The sequence below is a fragment of the Ceratotherium simum genome, chromosome 2, assembly GCF_057802395.1.
Source record: "Ceratotherium simum simum isolate JZ-2026a chromosome 2, ASM5780239v1, whole genome shotgun sequence".
In the NCBI taxonomy this organism is placed as follows: Eukaryota; Metazoa; Chordata; class Mammalia; order Perissodactyla; family Rhinocerotidae; genus Ceratotherium; species Ceratotherium simum.
This window is the reverse complement of record NC_141901.1, coordinates 91,168,121-91,183,703: the sequence shown is the minus strand read 5'-3', so window position 1 is coordinate 91,183,703 and position 15,583 is coordinate 91,168,121. Positions and strand designations below refer to the sequence as shown.

General features: G+C 38.7%; 1 protein-coding gene across 9 annotated transcripts in view; it reads left to right on the top strand.

The window, feature by feature from the left end:
• LOC147918094 (uncharacterized) overlaps positions 1 to 15,583 on the top strand; it is a 66,871-nt gene that overhangs the window by 28,761 nt on the left and 22,527 nt on the right. For 8 of the 9 annotated variants that reach the window (XR_015556383.1, XR_015556384.1, XR_015556382.1 and 5 more), the window contains exon 2: positions 14,115 to 14,204. Coding sequence is in view for 2 of the 9 variants with exons in the window: in XM_087449057.1 (XP_087305183.1) it covers positions 14,145 to 14,204 (60 nt within the window). In the remaining 7 variants the exon portion in view is untranslated. Of the gene's footprint in view, positions 1 to 5,139; positions 5,256 to 14,114; positions 14,205 to 15,583 lie in introns of all 9 variants that reach the window. The other variant, XM_087449061.1, reaches the window with a different exon arrangement.

Genomic DNA, 15,583 nt, shown 5'->3' with positions numbered 1-15,583 from the left:
TGAAGAACAGAATGAATGACTTCAACGATTAATGAGCTTGAGGATTTCAGTTCTACATGGGAAGCAGGGCCCATAGAAATTCGTGCATTAGAATTTGTCACGTGTTGTGATATACTACATATAAAGCTGTTGATCAATGAAGTGGAATTTGTTGTTTCTTCCTGTGGGTGATAGGGTAAGGGTATTACAATGACAAGGTGATATTTGAGTTTCACCTTGAGAAGTATACTGGAGTGTTACAGGTGGAAAAATTGCATGAGATATAGAGTAGGGGGAAGATGCCTGAGTAGGAAGACACCATGAAAAAATATATCCAAGTCTCAGGAGCTTGGACATGGCACATCACACAAAACATAGTAGGTGTTAGGTCATAATGATGAATCAGAAAGATATAGTTCCGCTGTTGTTGAGCATATATTGCAGAAAAGTGTAGAGACATTAAATATATATAGAGAGAGGATTTATAATTTAATAATAATTTGGATGAGTGCTTTGAAAAGGAAGCATTGTGTTGGAGGACTAAATTATGAGAATGTCACCTAGTCAAAGATGTCAGTGAAGAAAGTTCATAGGCAAAGAATGTGGAGGGAGTGGACCTGGGGAAATATTCCAGAGAGAAACAACAACGTGTGCAAAAGTCCCAAAGTTGGAAGTAATATGGCACATCAGAAGAAACGAAAGAAGTGGGGTTGGCACTCAGAGAGTGAAAGAGAGTAGCATAAGATGAAACTGGAGAGAAGGCTAGGGCAGATCACAAGGGCCTTGTAGACTGTGTTAGTACTCTATATTTTATCCTAAGACAAATGGGAAGCCATCAGCATGTTTTATGCAAGAGAGTAACATAGACATTTGTAAAGCTCACTCTGCCTGCAGTGTAAAAAATGGATTAGAGGGTGTGATATTGTGATTTATAATAAGAAATATATATTTATTATTTGTCCTTGTTTCTGGCACAGAACTCCTAAACCCCTTGGCATTTCCTAAGTGCTGAGAGCAATAAAGGTGTCTTTTGTTATGTTATTGAGGGGACCTTGGGACCACACCTAAGAATGGGGGCTGGTTGCCAAGAGAATAGACCATGTGATTAGAAGGTTGGAATTTTCACTCCCACTCCCCTGCCCTCCGGGGGGGGGGGGGGGAGAGAGGCTGAAGGTTGAATCAATCGCCAATGATCAACGATTTAATCAATCATTCATGTGTAATTATGCCTCCATAAATACCCAAACCTCCCTTTTTTTGGAGAGCTTCTGGGGTGGTGAACCTGTGGAGTCTTGGGGAGAGTGGTGTGTCCAGAGATAGCATGGAAGCTCGACGTCTCTTTCCCCATACCTCGCCCAATGTAACTCTTCCATCTTGCTGAGTTATATCCTTATATAATAAACTGGTAATTTAGTAAGTAAAATGTTTCTCTGAGTTCTGTGAGCTGCTCTAGCAAATTAATTGAACCCAAGATGGAAGTCAATGGAACCACCAATCTATAGCCAGTTGGTCAGAAGCACGGGTGACAACCTGGACTTGAGACTGGCATCTGAAATAGCATCTTCTTTCCTCTTATTATCTCTTTTTTTGTGTGGCAGGAACAACTGAAATCTAGTCTCTTAGCAACTTTGGGGTTTATGATATAGTATTGTTGTCTAAAATCACTATGCTGTGCATTAGATCTCCAAGACTTATGTATCTACTCGTTGGAAATTTGTACCCTTAAACAATATCTCCCCACTTCTCCCAACCCCCAGCCCCTGGTAACCACCAATCTACTCTCTGTTTTTACAAGTTCAGTTTTTTCAGATTCCACGTATAAGTGATATCATACAGTATATGTCTTTCTCTGTTTGACTTATTTCATTTAGCATAATGCCCTTAAGGTCCATCCATATTGTCACAAATGACACGATTTCCTTCTTTCTTATGGTTGAATAACATTTCATTGTACATATATAGCACATCTTCTTTACCCTTCTTTACGTTCATCCATTGATGGACACTTAGGTTGTTTCCATGTCTTGGCCATTGTGAATAATGTTGCAATAAATATGAGAGTGTGTAAACCTCTTCAATATTTCCATGGGATATATACCTAGGAATGCAATTTCTGGACCATATGGTAGTTTTATTTTTAATTTTTTGAGGACTTCCATACTGTTTTCCATAGTGGCTGAACCAATTTGCATTTTCACCAACAGTGTACAAGGGTTTCCTTTTCTTCATACCCTCTCCAAACCTTATCTCTTTTCTTTATGACAGCCATTCTAAATGGTGTGAGGTGATATCTCATTGTGGTTTGGATTTGTATTTCCCTGATGATTAGTGATTTGAGGATCTTCTCACGTATCTGTTGGCCATTTAGATGTCTTCCTTGGGAAAGTGTCTATTTGGTTGCTCTGCCCATTTTTAAATTAGATTGGTTGTTTTTTTATTATTGAGTTCTATGGTTTCTTTATGTATTTTGGATATTAACTCCTTATCTGATATATGGTTTGCAAATATTTTCTCCCACTCTGTAGATTGCCTTTTCATTTTGTTGATTGTCTCTTTTGCTATGTGAAAGCTTTTTAGTTTGATATAGTCTCACTTGTTGATTTTTGCTTTTGTTGCTTGTGTTTTTTGGTATCATATCTGAAAAATAATTGCCAAGACCAGTGTCAAAGACATTCTTTCCTATATTTTCTTCTAGGAGTTTTATGGTATCAGCTCTTATGCTTAAGTCTTTAATCCATTTTGAATAATCAACATTTATTGAGCATATTATTTGTTGTGCTGGGTTCTTTGGGTACAAAGATGAGTAAGACAGGGTTTATACGCTCATGGACAAGACAAATAAAACTCATGGTAAGTGATAAGATAGACACACACAAGATACTAGACAGGTTCAGGGGAGTTCAGTGTTCAATGAAGACTTCTCCGTGAAATGTGCCTGAGAGGAGTCTTGAGGGATGAATAAGCATGAGCTGATTAAGGAGAGATGGGAAAGATAACTGTATTAACAAGGCATCAAGGTGTGAAACAGGTGATAGTCAACCTTCAACATCACACTTCTTCCCAAAACCTTGTTTGTTTATTCCCTTCATACAACCTCTCACCTCAAGCCAGAGGACACCATAATAGAAATGATGATCTGTTTCATTTTCCTAAGATCCCAGGAGCAGTGATCAAATACACAATTTCCAGGGTCAATACATTTCTAGGATGATGCTGTAGTACAGAAACTTGCTAAAGCTAAGAGAGAGAGGAGAGTGTAGCTAAGGGAGAGAGGTAGGTGCTGTTTTTCTCACAGTGGGCACCAAGTGGGGAAACATCTGTGCCTCACTTACACGCCACCAGAGGGCATCCACCGTGGAGGAGGCCCTCAGTAATCAGGTTGACGAGATGGCTGTCCACCTGCCTCTTTCTCCAGCGTGTATATTAGACCTGTGCACAAATGTGGCTATGGCAGCAGAGTTGGAAGCCCTTCATGAGTTAAAAAACATGGCCTTCCCCTTGCTAAGGCTCATCCCTGACATGATATCACTCCCCAGGGGATGACTACCTGACAGCCATGTGGTGATACGTTGAATACGTTGATCCTCTTTTCAACATTGAGGGGGCGGTACTCTGCTCCCATCAGAAGAGACACAGAGTATGGATACAGATTCGCCTCCCTTCCCACAGTGCTTCTGCCTGAGTCACCAGTCATTGGCTTACAGAGTGCTGTGTCCATCACCACGCTGTGCCACAAAACGTTTTCTCCACCACTGAAGCATGTTTTACAGCACGGAAAGGGAAGCAATGGGTTCACGCACACAGTGTTCGCTGATTTTACCACTTACCCCAATGACCCAGAAGTGGCCCCAGTACCAGAATCATGCAGATTGTGGTACATGCCTTAAACCATCAACCCACGTATGTTAGTCTCCCCCTTAGTCGGAATATGGGGCTCTGGGATGCCAGAGTTGGAGGTTGGAGTGGCATTTCTTGCTTTTATATCAAATAACATCCTAAGCTTGCTTTTGCTTCCTATACCCATATTCTCGGGCATGGTGGATTTGGAAGTCCAAGAGAGAAATGCCCTAGAGAGTAATGTTTCCATCAGTGAACCCAGTCGTGGTTCTGAACAACTGAAAGCTCAGACTGCTTCTCGGCTACTTGGGGCTTCTTACATCACTGACTCAGGAGGCAGAGAAAGGAGTCCCTATATTTGCCAGGGTGACTGAGCCCAAATACCAAGGAAAAAGTGGGTTGCTGCTCCATGATTAGGGCAAAGAGGACTATGTCTGGAACCTAGGGGATTCACCAGGACATCCTTTAGTACTCTCTTGCCCAATGGTCATGGTCAACGGCAACTCAATAAAGACTGAACCAATAAGGACTCAGGTCCTACAGAAATGAAGGTTTGGGTCATACTTTCCATCCTTGGGTGTTACAGACGGTAAAGTAAAAAAAAAGTTGGTGGTGGAATAAAGAAGTTGTGATTATCAACTGAGTCTTCACAATGGTTTACAATGGCTGTGACATAGCACCTAAACTTCATCTTAACCAATTGTTACTTTTCCTGCGTCCCCCTGCTCCCTTTTATACTTTAGGTGGGAGTATGGCCTCATTCTGCAATTACATAATAGCTAATTATTTGTTTGTTATCTATATTGGGACATGGATTTTTTCACCCAGATAAATGATCAGAATTGATGCTGAGGAGAAAAATGAGTAGACTGTGATGGACATCTTCTGCTGCCCTTCCAGATCTACTCCTCCCCGTTTCCCTCCTGCTGGGGTGCTCCGGAGGCTGACTTTTATGGACAGTATCTCCTGGGTCCCTTTGCCTCTGGCTTCCAGTTAGGTTCAGCCAATGGGAGATACTGATGGGATTTTGGGAAAAAGGAGATGAGTGATGTCAGTGTATTTACTGTACAGCTCTCTGTCCACTGTATTACACTGGGTTGGCTGCTTTGCTCTAACAAATGTCTCTCTGAGCTCTCTAGTTATGGTAACTGCTCCATCTTTTGCCTCTCAGGCCCAGGGGTGGTAAGGACCCCTGCCATTAATAACCCTGGGCACCACATCTTTCCTTGTGTTCTCTAAACTCTGCTCAAACATTTGTAAACAGTTTTTTCATTAAACCTTGCTGGACCCCCAAAATCTACAATTATTATTTCCATTTTACAGATTAGGAAACGAAGGCTAAGAAAGCCTAAGTCACTTGCACAAGTTCTCACAGTTGGTGAGCTGTGGAACTAAGTCTGTGGAACGAGGACTCACATCCACGTGACATCAAGCCAGTGGTAAGTAAATGGTATCAAATCCCGATTACTGCAACACATACTGTGAACTGGGAGAAAAGTTTCAAAAGATAATTAATTGCCATTCAAAATCTCAGGTATCAGATTTAATGATGAGAGTGTGGAGACTTGGGATATATCTGAAAAGAAAAAAAATGGCCAAATTTGAATACTGTCAAGTCTGAGGCTCTGTTTCTAATATGATTTACAGAACACAGCTTATCCACCTATTCCAAATAGGCCCCTGCTGGTTTTGTGATGTGTGATCTTGATTTTTTCCCTGGTCTGAGGTTTCTAATCTTTAGTCGAGTGCAGGAGCTACGGGTTACAGGTTGATGGTGGTGGTGGGGTAGACAGAGGTCTTTGACCTAAGGTTTTTATTGTAGTTGCATTATGTTTTAAGATGGAAATAATGTGCCTAAAATGGCTGTGGGAGGAGTGAGTGGGGTCTGGAATGGAGGGCAACGTGAGACGGCTGGGTCCAGCCTGGAAGCCAGAGGAGAAAAGAGAACAGTGAAACCAGCTCTATCCCCTTTTAGGCTTGGCTGTGGGACCTTTGTGGAAAGGTGATCAGAAATTAATAGGAAATGGGGACACCACAGGTATAAGACAAAAAAGTAGACTTAAGTTCAGAAAGAATTAGAAATGAAAATAGCAAGGACGTCTAAGAGAATCATCAATATCAATCTGTGCTTCCTGTTGGGGAAAGGGCAAGTTGGGATGCAACTTGCAGGGATGGAGTTAGTACAAGACTGTGAAGGCAAGAGCTCAAGGTGTGGAAACACGTTTTGAGAAAAATGCATGTGTCCTAGATTGTAGCACTCAGAGGAGCTAAAGGTAAACCTGAAGCTATCTGCATCTAGTTGGAGTCATGTGGCACTTCTGCTGAGCGTCATTAGAGAGTCTGAGGGAAGAATGTGGGTCTCACTTTGAGTTCCCCCTTGCACAATGGAACACAAGGCTGACAGAGGTCGAGTACCACTCCATAGTGTAGAGTAGAAAGCCACAGGGCACATGAAAAAGAGACTCAAGTTTTAGCTTCATTCCTCCGTTTATTCAAAGGGTCAAAACAAATGAGCAACAACTCAGAGCAAGCTTAGCTTTTCTCAGTATAACAGAGATGCGAAAGGAGAGAGAGTACTCTCTGAAATGTGTACTGAACGTAAAATGGTAACCAGCCTGTGAATAACGGGGAGAGGGAGATAAAGAGATATGCATTAATAACATGTTAAGGACCCTGACTGGGAAGAAGAGTAACACATATACATTAGGGTTTATATATATATATAAAAAAATTATAATTATATATTACATACATATCAATTTTTCCATTTAAAATTTGATTTATATTTGCTTGAATATAAGGTACAATTGTTGAGGGTAGGTCCAGCTAGCATTATGGATTATGTGGCATGTGTTCTACAGAAAGGGAGGAGAGCATGGGTACTATGAATTTAGAAGTCCATCTCTTAAGTGTCAGAGCAAAATGGGTGAAATAGACAAGAAGACTCCAGATCAGCCAGATGGGTCAGCAGAGGTGTAGCTCTGGGATAAAAATGAAGATCCTGTGTTGGCACCAGACATGTGTAAACCAGCAATGGAAAAAAATCTAGAATGGGAGAGTGAGCACAGTATCTCTGGGTTTTGCATATATGAGAACGTCCGTTGACCCAAACACCTGGGTTATGACCATTGCTTCTAGAACAGTGACTGTCTGCTCTTAACTTTGTTTCTAAGCAGCTTTGTTGAGTGAGCAGATCAGAGCTGGAAGATATTTGCTGCTCCTCAGTGATGGATTTTGTAAAGGATTGTGGCTGGTGGTTGTAGGAGGAGTAACAGTTGAGAGGAAGCGAGTCCTCTGGAAAGCCTGTGGAGTTTTAAGCACTTCTATTTTAAGACCATAATTTTTGTTGGTTTAGGTAATCTTTTAATAAGCAAAAACTACTTAATTTACTAATAAGCATTTGAATTTTAAAATCTGCCCACTCTTTGACTAAGAAATTTCACTCTAAAAATTTATGTTAATGAGATCCTCATTCATTTAACTAATATTTACTGAGAGCCTACCATGAGTCAGGCACTGTTTTAGGCTTTTGGAATATACCACTAAATAAAACAAAGCTCCCTGCCTGCACGGAGCTTTCATTGTAGAAGGGTTGACAGCCAATAAATAATAAACAAGATAAAAAGTAAAGTGCTGAGTATGTTAGAAGGTGATAGATGCTAAAAAAATAAGTAGAGCAGCCTAAGTGTGGGATATGGGGAGCAGTTTGCAAAGGGTTTTGAGTAGAAGCCCATTGAGCAGTTTCCATTTGACACAAGGCTTAAAGGAGGTCAGGGAGTTAGTCATGTGAGCATCTGGTGAGAGAGAGAAGAGTATTCCAGGCAAAAGCAAAAGCCAGGGGCCGGCCCTGTGGCATAGCGGTTAAGTGGGCAAGCTCCGCTGCTGGCGGCCGAGATTCGGATCCCGGGCGCGGACCGACGCACTGCTTGTCAGGCCATGCTGTGGCGGCGTCCCACATCAAGTGGAGGAAGATCCACACGGATGTTAGCTCAGGGCCAGTCTTCCTCAGCAAAAGAGGAGGATTGGCATGGGTGTTAGCTCAGGGCTGATCTTCCTCACAAAATAAATAAATTAAAAAAAAAAACAAAAAAAAGTAAAAGCCAAATCATAAATGCAAAACCACAAAGCGTGAGCACCCTGGCTGGTCTGAGGAAGGGCGTGGAGGCCAGGGTCCTGCAGCTGAGTGAGGAGGGTGGAAGGACCAGAGTTAAGAGACTGGAGATGCAAGAAAACCAGAGAAAACCATTTGAAAGGTCCGAGGACCTCAGTTCTGTTGAAAGGAAGGAAATAAGATTAAAGAAGACAAATTAGAAATAAAAACTATGGATTCTTCAAAAGAATGTAGTCAATTTTTATTTCTGAAAGGTGATACACGTGTGCGCGCGCGCATACACACACACACACACACACACACACACACACACAGTGGTGCCATATTATAAAAAAGAGTTTATTACCTCTGAAAAGTATGGATTTAATATTGTGATTAATGTGATTAAAAAGGCTGAGAAAGGAATTCAAAGGCACATTTTCAGCTCAACTCTAAAAAGAGGAATTCATTCTTGAAAGTTTTACCTGCTCTCAAATACTGAAATATAGGGAAATTGAAGCACATTTTAATTTAAGACCTCATAAATGTGGTGTCTGTAATAAAATAGCCAAATGATCAGTCTTGACAACCAAAGTATAAATCAAACTCAAATTCAGTGTTTCTCAGCATAAGGCACTGTGAATATATCACTGATCTACAAAAAAATCAACTTTTGGAAGTTTGAGGTAGTCAAGAGTGTAGACTATGAAGTCAAACAGAACTTAGTTTAAATTCTGACTTTCTGTCTGCCCTTAGGCAATTACTTTACCTCTCTGAGCCTCCACTTTCTGATCTATGAGATGGTGATAATATCTGTCTTTTTACGATTGTTACAAGGGTTATATATACGCACATAGTAGGCACTTAACAATGGTAGTTTATTAGTACTATTTTCTGGCTCCTCATTTGCCTTTCTAATCTTTATGAGGTCTTTGCACACTGAAATTCTACAAGATTTCCCCCTTTCTTTTTTACTTGTATGATTTCTACCACCCTCTCTTAAATCCTATCATACAGATGAAAGGATTTTATACTCACAAACACGAAATGGCTCTATGTAGAAGTTGAATGTACAATTATCTATTGCCAGCAGCAAAGCTTGGCATCAATTCTACTCAAACTAACATTTGGGATGCATGTTCTAACATTTAAATAGACAAATATAAATGATTTCACTCAAAAGATCAACTCATTTATCTAGCAGTTAACTCATTCCGTCAGCTTGAATAAGATGCATTTCTCCTACAGTCACCATATATTCCCAGTTTCCAAGTGGAAGACATACAGGAGGCACGTGGATAGCAGGAGTCAAACAGACATGCCTAAGGCCAGGGTAAGATTCCTTTGCAGTTTAGATGCCTGAATATCTAGTCTCAAAATTTGCTAATTCCATGTTTGATAACTCGGAATTCTGAAACATTTGCCCAAAATGTTCAAAGATTTTTTAAAAAAGTCTCTGTATGCTTTTTTCTTTTCCCCAAGCTTTCACCAGTTTTCATTGATCTTGATCTGTTGCACTGCCTGTGGTTGCTCATTTATTAATCTTTAGCTATTTTATGGGGTAAAAAAGTTAGAAAATATTTTCCTTATTCTTTAATTCTTTTCTTATACCATGAACTTTAGCTCATGGTACTTTGGGATTTTTAAAAAAATTCTTCACAACATATTCCCTGTTTGTAAATAATAATAGAGTCAGTAAGAAACTGAAAGAATATGTGCTTTATATATGCATTCATTCAATAAACACTTATTTATGCCTATATTCATTCAAGAAATAGTTATGGAGAATTTACTCTGTGCTGGGCACAATTCTAAGCACTCAAATTCAGCAGTGAATGAAACAAAGTTCCTGTATTACATGCTTCGTAATAAATTATTGTAGAATTTTGGAGTTTTTTTTTTTTTTTTTTTTTTTTTTAAGTGAGGAAGACCAGCCCTGAGCTAACATCCGATGCCAATCCTCCTCTTTTTTGCTGAGGAATACTGGCCCTTGGCTAACATCCGTGCTCATCTTCCTCCACTTTCTGTGGGACACTGCCACAGCATGGCTTAACAAGCGGTGTTTCGGTGCGCACTGGGATCCGAACCGGCGAATCCCGGGCTGCTGCAGTGGAGCGGGCGCACACAAACGCTGGCACCACCAGGCTGGCCCCCTTGAATTTTGGAGTTTTATAACTGTAAAGGGATGTAGAAGATATAGCAAAATCCACTAACTTTACAACCCAATAGATTTATGCCAGAGAGCTTAACTAATTCCCCACAAGGTCCCCAATTAATGTGAGAACATGAGCTGGAAGTAATTTAATGATTTCTACTACATCGTCTGATCACCAGATCTGGTTATGAATGTAGAAGAATACTGAACATCTTTGTATATGCATCCTGGGATCTTCTGCCCTTCCTAGGACATAACAAAAGGGCTAAATTTCAGATGTTTATGTTTAGGGAAGCTTTGCAATTCATTGTTATTTTTGTTATGGTTTTTATCCATCTGTCCTAAAATCTGCTCACCCAGCCAAGGCCAATTACCATGAAAAAACACCTTTGTTGATGATAAATGTGATGCAGAGTGTGAATTCTGAGTCATATTGGTTGTCTATTTTCTGATTAACATTGAGCTTTATTCGTGGATTTAGTTGGCTGCCTGTTGTAAAGTTCATTATTTCTTTAGTCAGTAATTTACATCGCCATTAAAATGCCCAGATTGTGAGATACGCCTTCAGCCTTCAGAATGAGGCAATTCAAGGTTAAGGTGGTGGAGGAGGAGCCTTTAATCCAGGTGTCCTGGGCTATCCTCCTGGAAATGAAGGTAAAAGAGAACTCTGGGGGACTTAATTTTTAATAACCTAATACATTAGTAATCATCTCAGGTACGTTCTTTCATTCCTGCCAGAAACTCTGTGAAATGGATGTGGCAGAAGGAAGAAGCAGACTAAGTGATACAGCACTTCAGCATTACATTGTAGGAAGCAAGTGAAAGCCAAGAGAGCTATACTTCACCATTTAATATAATTTCATCGGTAAATACAACCTGCCAGAAAATTGATGCTTATATCCGCTGAAGGTAGTAGATGATTTAACTTTACTGCCTACTTAAATTCACTTTTAGGAATATTTTATCAGGAAAAAGTTGAGACATTAACCTTTATTAATATACAATGAGACAAGTAGCACTTCCTTTCTAAAACCTCATTACAGCAACATCAGTAAATGTTACACAAAAAGACTTGTGTGTGCAAATATATTGTCACTCAGAATGAATTGTGGGCATCAAAATAATCTTTTGCAAAAGATTAATTTGTGTTATAGACTAAATCAAATGAGAGAAGACTGTGTCAATCACCAGTCTCCAGATGCTCATTTTTCTTGTTGCCCTTGACCACTCTTCCGTGTACCTGAAGACAGTACATAAGTGAAATGACAACTTAGAGGAAGAGTGGATCTTTCTATGAGATCTTAGAGAATCTCTTTTGACCATGGTCCTCCCTGGACTTTATTAGCTCTCTGTCTGGGAACTGATACAGAAATCTCTTTCTGTGGCTTTTTTATTCAAAGATGCTAAAGAAGCTTACAAACCAGAAGGTAGTTATTTAGCCCTTGACCTTTAATGATGCAGAAAAACATAACAGAGTTATTTGATATTAATTTTTAAAAGTGTGTTTTTATTTTCCTTGCATAACCTAGTTTAGGAAAATAATAACGACCATAAAATAAGAAGTGACTAGTGTATAAGCCTTTGGAAGATAATTTTCCCTTGCCGACCTCTCCCTCTAGGGTAAAATTTCAGTGATGTTCATGCCAGTGCTCTAGAGACACCATGTTTATTTTCTTGTTGCAGAAATTAAGGAGCAAAACTTCATCATTAATGGGATGATGCCAGAGAATGCCAGAGGCATTCGTAGAATGGGAAAGTCAGCATTTCTAAACGGCCTGATGTATATCCACAAGGTTTCTTTTATATGAATTTGTTATCTAGTAGTTTGTGTTGGCCACATTGCCATTTCTCTTGAATGCGTATATTTGGAGTGGGGAGGGCTGGCTGTGGTATTACAGTTATAGATAGTTCTATACAGACTCGAATGGAGAAGCAGCCTAGGGTTTGAGCAGGCATTCAGATTTTGTCTTTTTCATTGTGTATGTTTGGGCAAGTTGCTTAATCTTTCTAAGCCTGATTTTTCTAGTTGCCCAATGGAAATGATAGTACTACTTTTCAGAGTTGTTTAGAGAATAGTCTGTGGTAGTAAATATAAAGTGCTCAGCATAATTCCTAGCAATAGCAAATCATAGATTTACTAGACTTGCCCTTGAGAAAACTGAGTTTTCTCATCATATTCCGATTAGTTTCAATGAACAAATATTTGGTTTTTTGCCTATTATGCACCGTGGGAGATCAAAATTGGCCACCTCAAAATATGTCTCTTTACCTTGATTATTTTCTCTGATGGACATTTGACCTCCCCTACTAATTGCCTAAATGAATTTAACTCCAAGTATGGCTAGACTGTCAGGGTCCTTGCTAAGCCCATTCTTATCAAAGTTCTGTTTACCAAACATTTACATTTGTAAAGTATCTCCCTCTCTGTACTGGGAGGAGAGGGGGATGACCTTATCTCTGGAATATTTTACCAGTATGGGAGGAGAGGACTTAAATCTGCATACTCTGGATTGCTGTGCTTTCTAGTAATCTCCCATAGCTGTCTCCTCCCCCACCCCCAACATCCTCTTTTGTCTTTATCTAAATCTATTTAAGGTGAAATCCTCTGCCGTTTGTTGAGAAACTCAGTTTCCCCGGTTTCTCCCATGTATACACGTTTTACTAAACTTTGTTTGATTTTCTCCTGCTATTTGGTCTCATGTCAATTTAATTTGTAGCCCAGCCAGAAAGGACCCAAAGTGGGTAGAGGATAGTCTTCATCCCCCTTCAGTGCCAAGCACTGTATTCAGCCTCAAGATACAATAGTGGACAATATAGAAAAGGAGAGCATTACAGGAGGAGGACACTATAGAAATGGTAGAGATTGAAGGAAGTTTGCTATGAGAGGTGCCCTGATTTTGACAATTCCTGAGTGGCTCACTGTCTTCCTCATTCCAAGAAGAGCTGAGAAGTGGCTTTTACTGACTTCAAGACTGAAGTAGTTGTATATGCCCAGACTAAAGGTTGGGTTTGACATCATAGTAACAAAATTATTACTGAAATTCCATGATACCTTGATATCTAATTCAATGTTATGAAATTTATTCCTAGCTTGTGTAGTTGATAGATCTGGGCTTACTTAGAATTTCCAGGTAATCATTTTGTGGCAAGTTGACACTATTGTGATAGTCTCTTTTGGATCATTATGGAAACTTGAAATACAGATTGAACCTCACTACAGAATGATATTCATAAATTTAATTAATATTTAGCAAGACTGTGTATTCATATATAAAAATAGACAACTCCAAACTCTTGATCTTATAAGTTTGACTTCAAAGCTGAATCTGTGGTGACATATTTTTTGGTGAGATTTTTTTTGATCTCACCGGTTACCTTCCTGAGGCTCACAGAGCAGTCTTCTGGGGGCATTTTACTTACACCTACTGCTATTCACAGGTTGCCTGTAATTGGGGTTGTCTCAGAGCTAAGAACCTGACTTGGGCCAAACAAGAAGCAGTAGAGTCAACCAAGAAACAAATACAAGGAAAATACTGCTATTAATTTTATTAAATTAAGTAAGAAAAAAACCACTGCATGTACTTAGTTCTAAGCATGACTACTTGGAAGTGACAGTAAGAACTTCTTCTGATTTCACCCATATAATATGCATATAACTTTCATCTTGCTCTGTGCATTAGAACTTACATTTAGCCTTCAAAATACTAAGTAATAATTCTTTTCCCATTAAAAAAATCAGAGCTTCTGATCCTCAAGAAATACAGATTTTTTTACCCTACTAGCCTGAAAAAAATACAGTAGAACACAAACAAATTGGAATTTTAGTTAATTTATCAAGTATGTTATAAACAGATGTAAAACTTTATTTAGGTGAATTTTTAAATATTAACTATTTTTTTTAAAAATTGAAAGTTAGTACATAAACAAGGTGAGTCTCCCACTTAGTCTAGACTCTCATTGATCTCCCTTTCTCCTACTCTTCCCACCTCTACCATCTAACCCGCTCCTCCCAGAGGCAACCCATCTAATGAGTTTTTTTGTGGCTCTTTCTAGGAATGTTCTACCTGGCCTCATGTAAAGAAGATGTGTAGGCGCTCCAGCCAAGCTGTATCTACAAGTTATCCCAGCCCAGGGGGCAGATCTGTGAGTGAACTTGCTTCTGATTGCAGCCCTCAACTGCTGAGTTACCCCCAGTTAGTCCAGTCTTTCTAGAAGCAACACACCTCATTGTGCCCTGTATTCTTCACCCACACATGAACATAATGAAACGGTGATCTTACACTGCTAAGTATTGGAGCGGTTTGCTATGGTGCAATAGGAACTGGATAATATGTTTTGATACTTGATAAGGCTAGACTTTACTCGTTATTCTTTTTCAGAAAATTTCTCATTAGTCTTTTTATCTTTTCACGTACATTTTAGAAACATTGTAGTCCCCCTGAAGCCTCTTTTCTACCACCATTACCACTAAATATATGTATATAAATACAATATAAAAATGTATAATTTTCTTAGCATAGAATATTACAATATTGAGAACTTTTCTGTTCAAAAATGGGATATGTATTTCTATTTATAAAAATTTTAAAATATTCCTTAGTAAAATTTAAAATTTTCAATTATATAAATCTTGTACATTATCTATTAAGGGTATTCTTAAGTATTTTATCTTTTTATTCCTCTTGTAAGTTGGACATTTTCTTTCACTATATTTGTAATTAGTTATTTATATATTTTAAAACCATTGATTTTTATAGTAATGTGGCAGGACCACCTTAATGAATTTTGTTATTTCTTCTAATAGATTTTTAGTTGATTCTCAATCTATCTAAAGTGATGTTAAGGAAGTATCTCATTTTATCAAGAGTTTTCTTTTTTTAAATCAGGAATACATGCTGAACTTTATCAATGCCTCTTTGGCATCTATAGAGATGATCACATAATTTTTCTCCTTGGATCTATTAATAGGGTGGATTATATTAAAAGATTTTTCACTATTCATGCATTTGTTTATCAACTTAATACATATTTACTCAAAGTGCAAAGCACTGTTCTAGGTTTTGGGGATACTGAGGTATTTAGAAAATCTAGACATTGGATTTATTGTGGCATAAATCTCGCTTGTGAAAAATTTTCTTTAGTATATTGCTGGATTTTATTTGTCAATGTTTCATTTGGGTTTTTTGGGTTAATTTCCCAAACAAGACTGGTCTATAGTTTTCTCTTTTTTTGCTGTCTTTCTTGGCTTTTGATGTCAATGCTAATCTGGTTTTGGAAAAGTAATTTGAAAACATCCTTCTAATTTTTTCTAAGATATCCTTTCTCTTTCTCTCTGAATGTCTGCTTGTCTACCTGTATTTTTTCCTTTTTTCTCCTCCCTTTCTTCCTTCTTCTCTTCCTCTCTCTCTCTTTCACTTTTTTAAACTTATTTTTTCTCTTTCTCTTTCATTCTTCTTTTCCTTATAGTCTTAGCTTTTATTTCTACTTCTAGACCTGACAATTGCTATGAGCAATACCCTGTC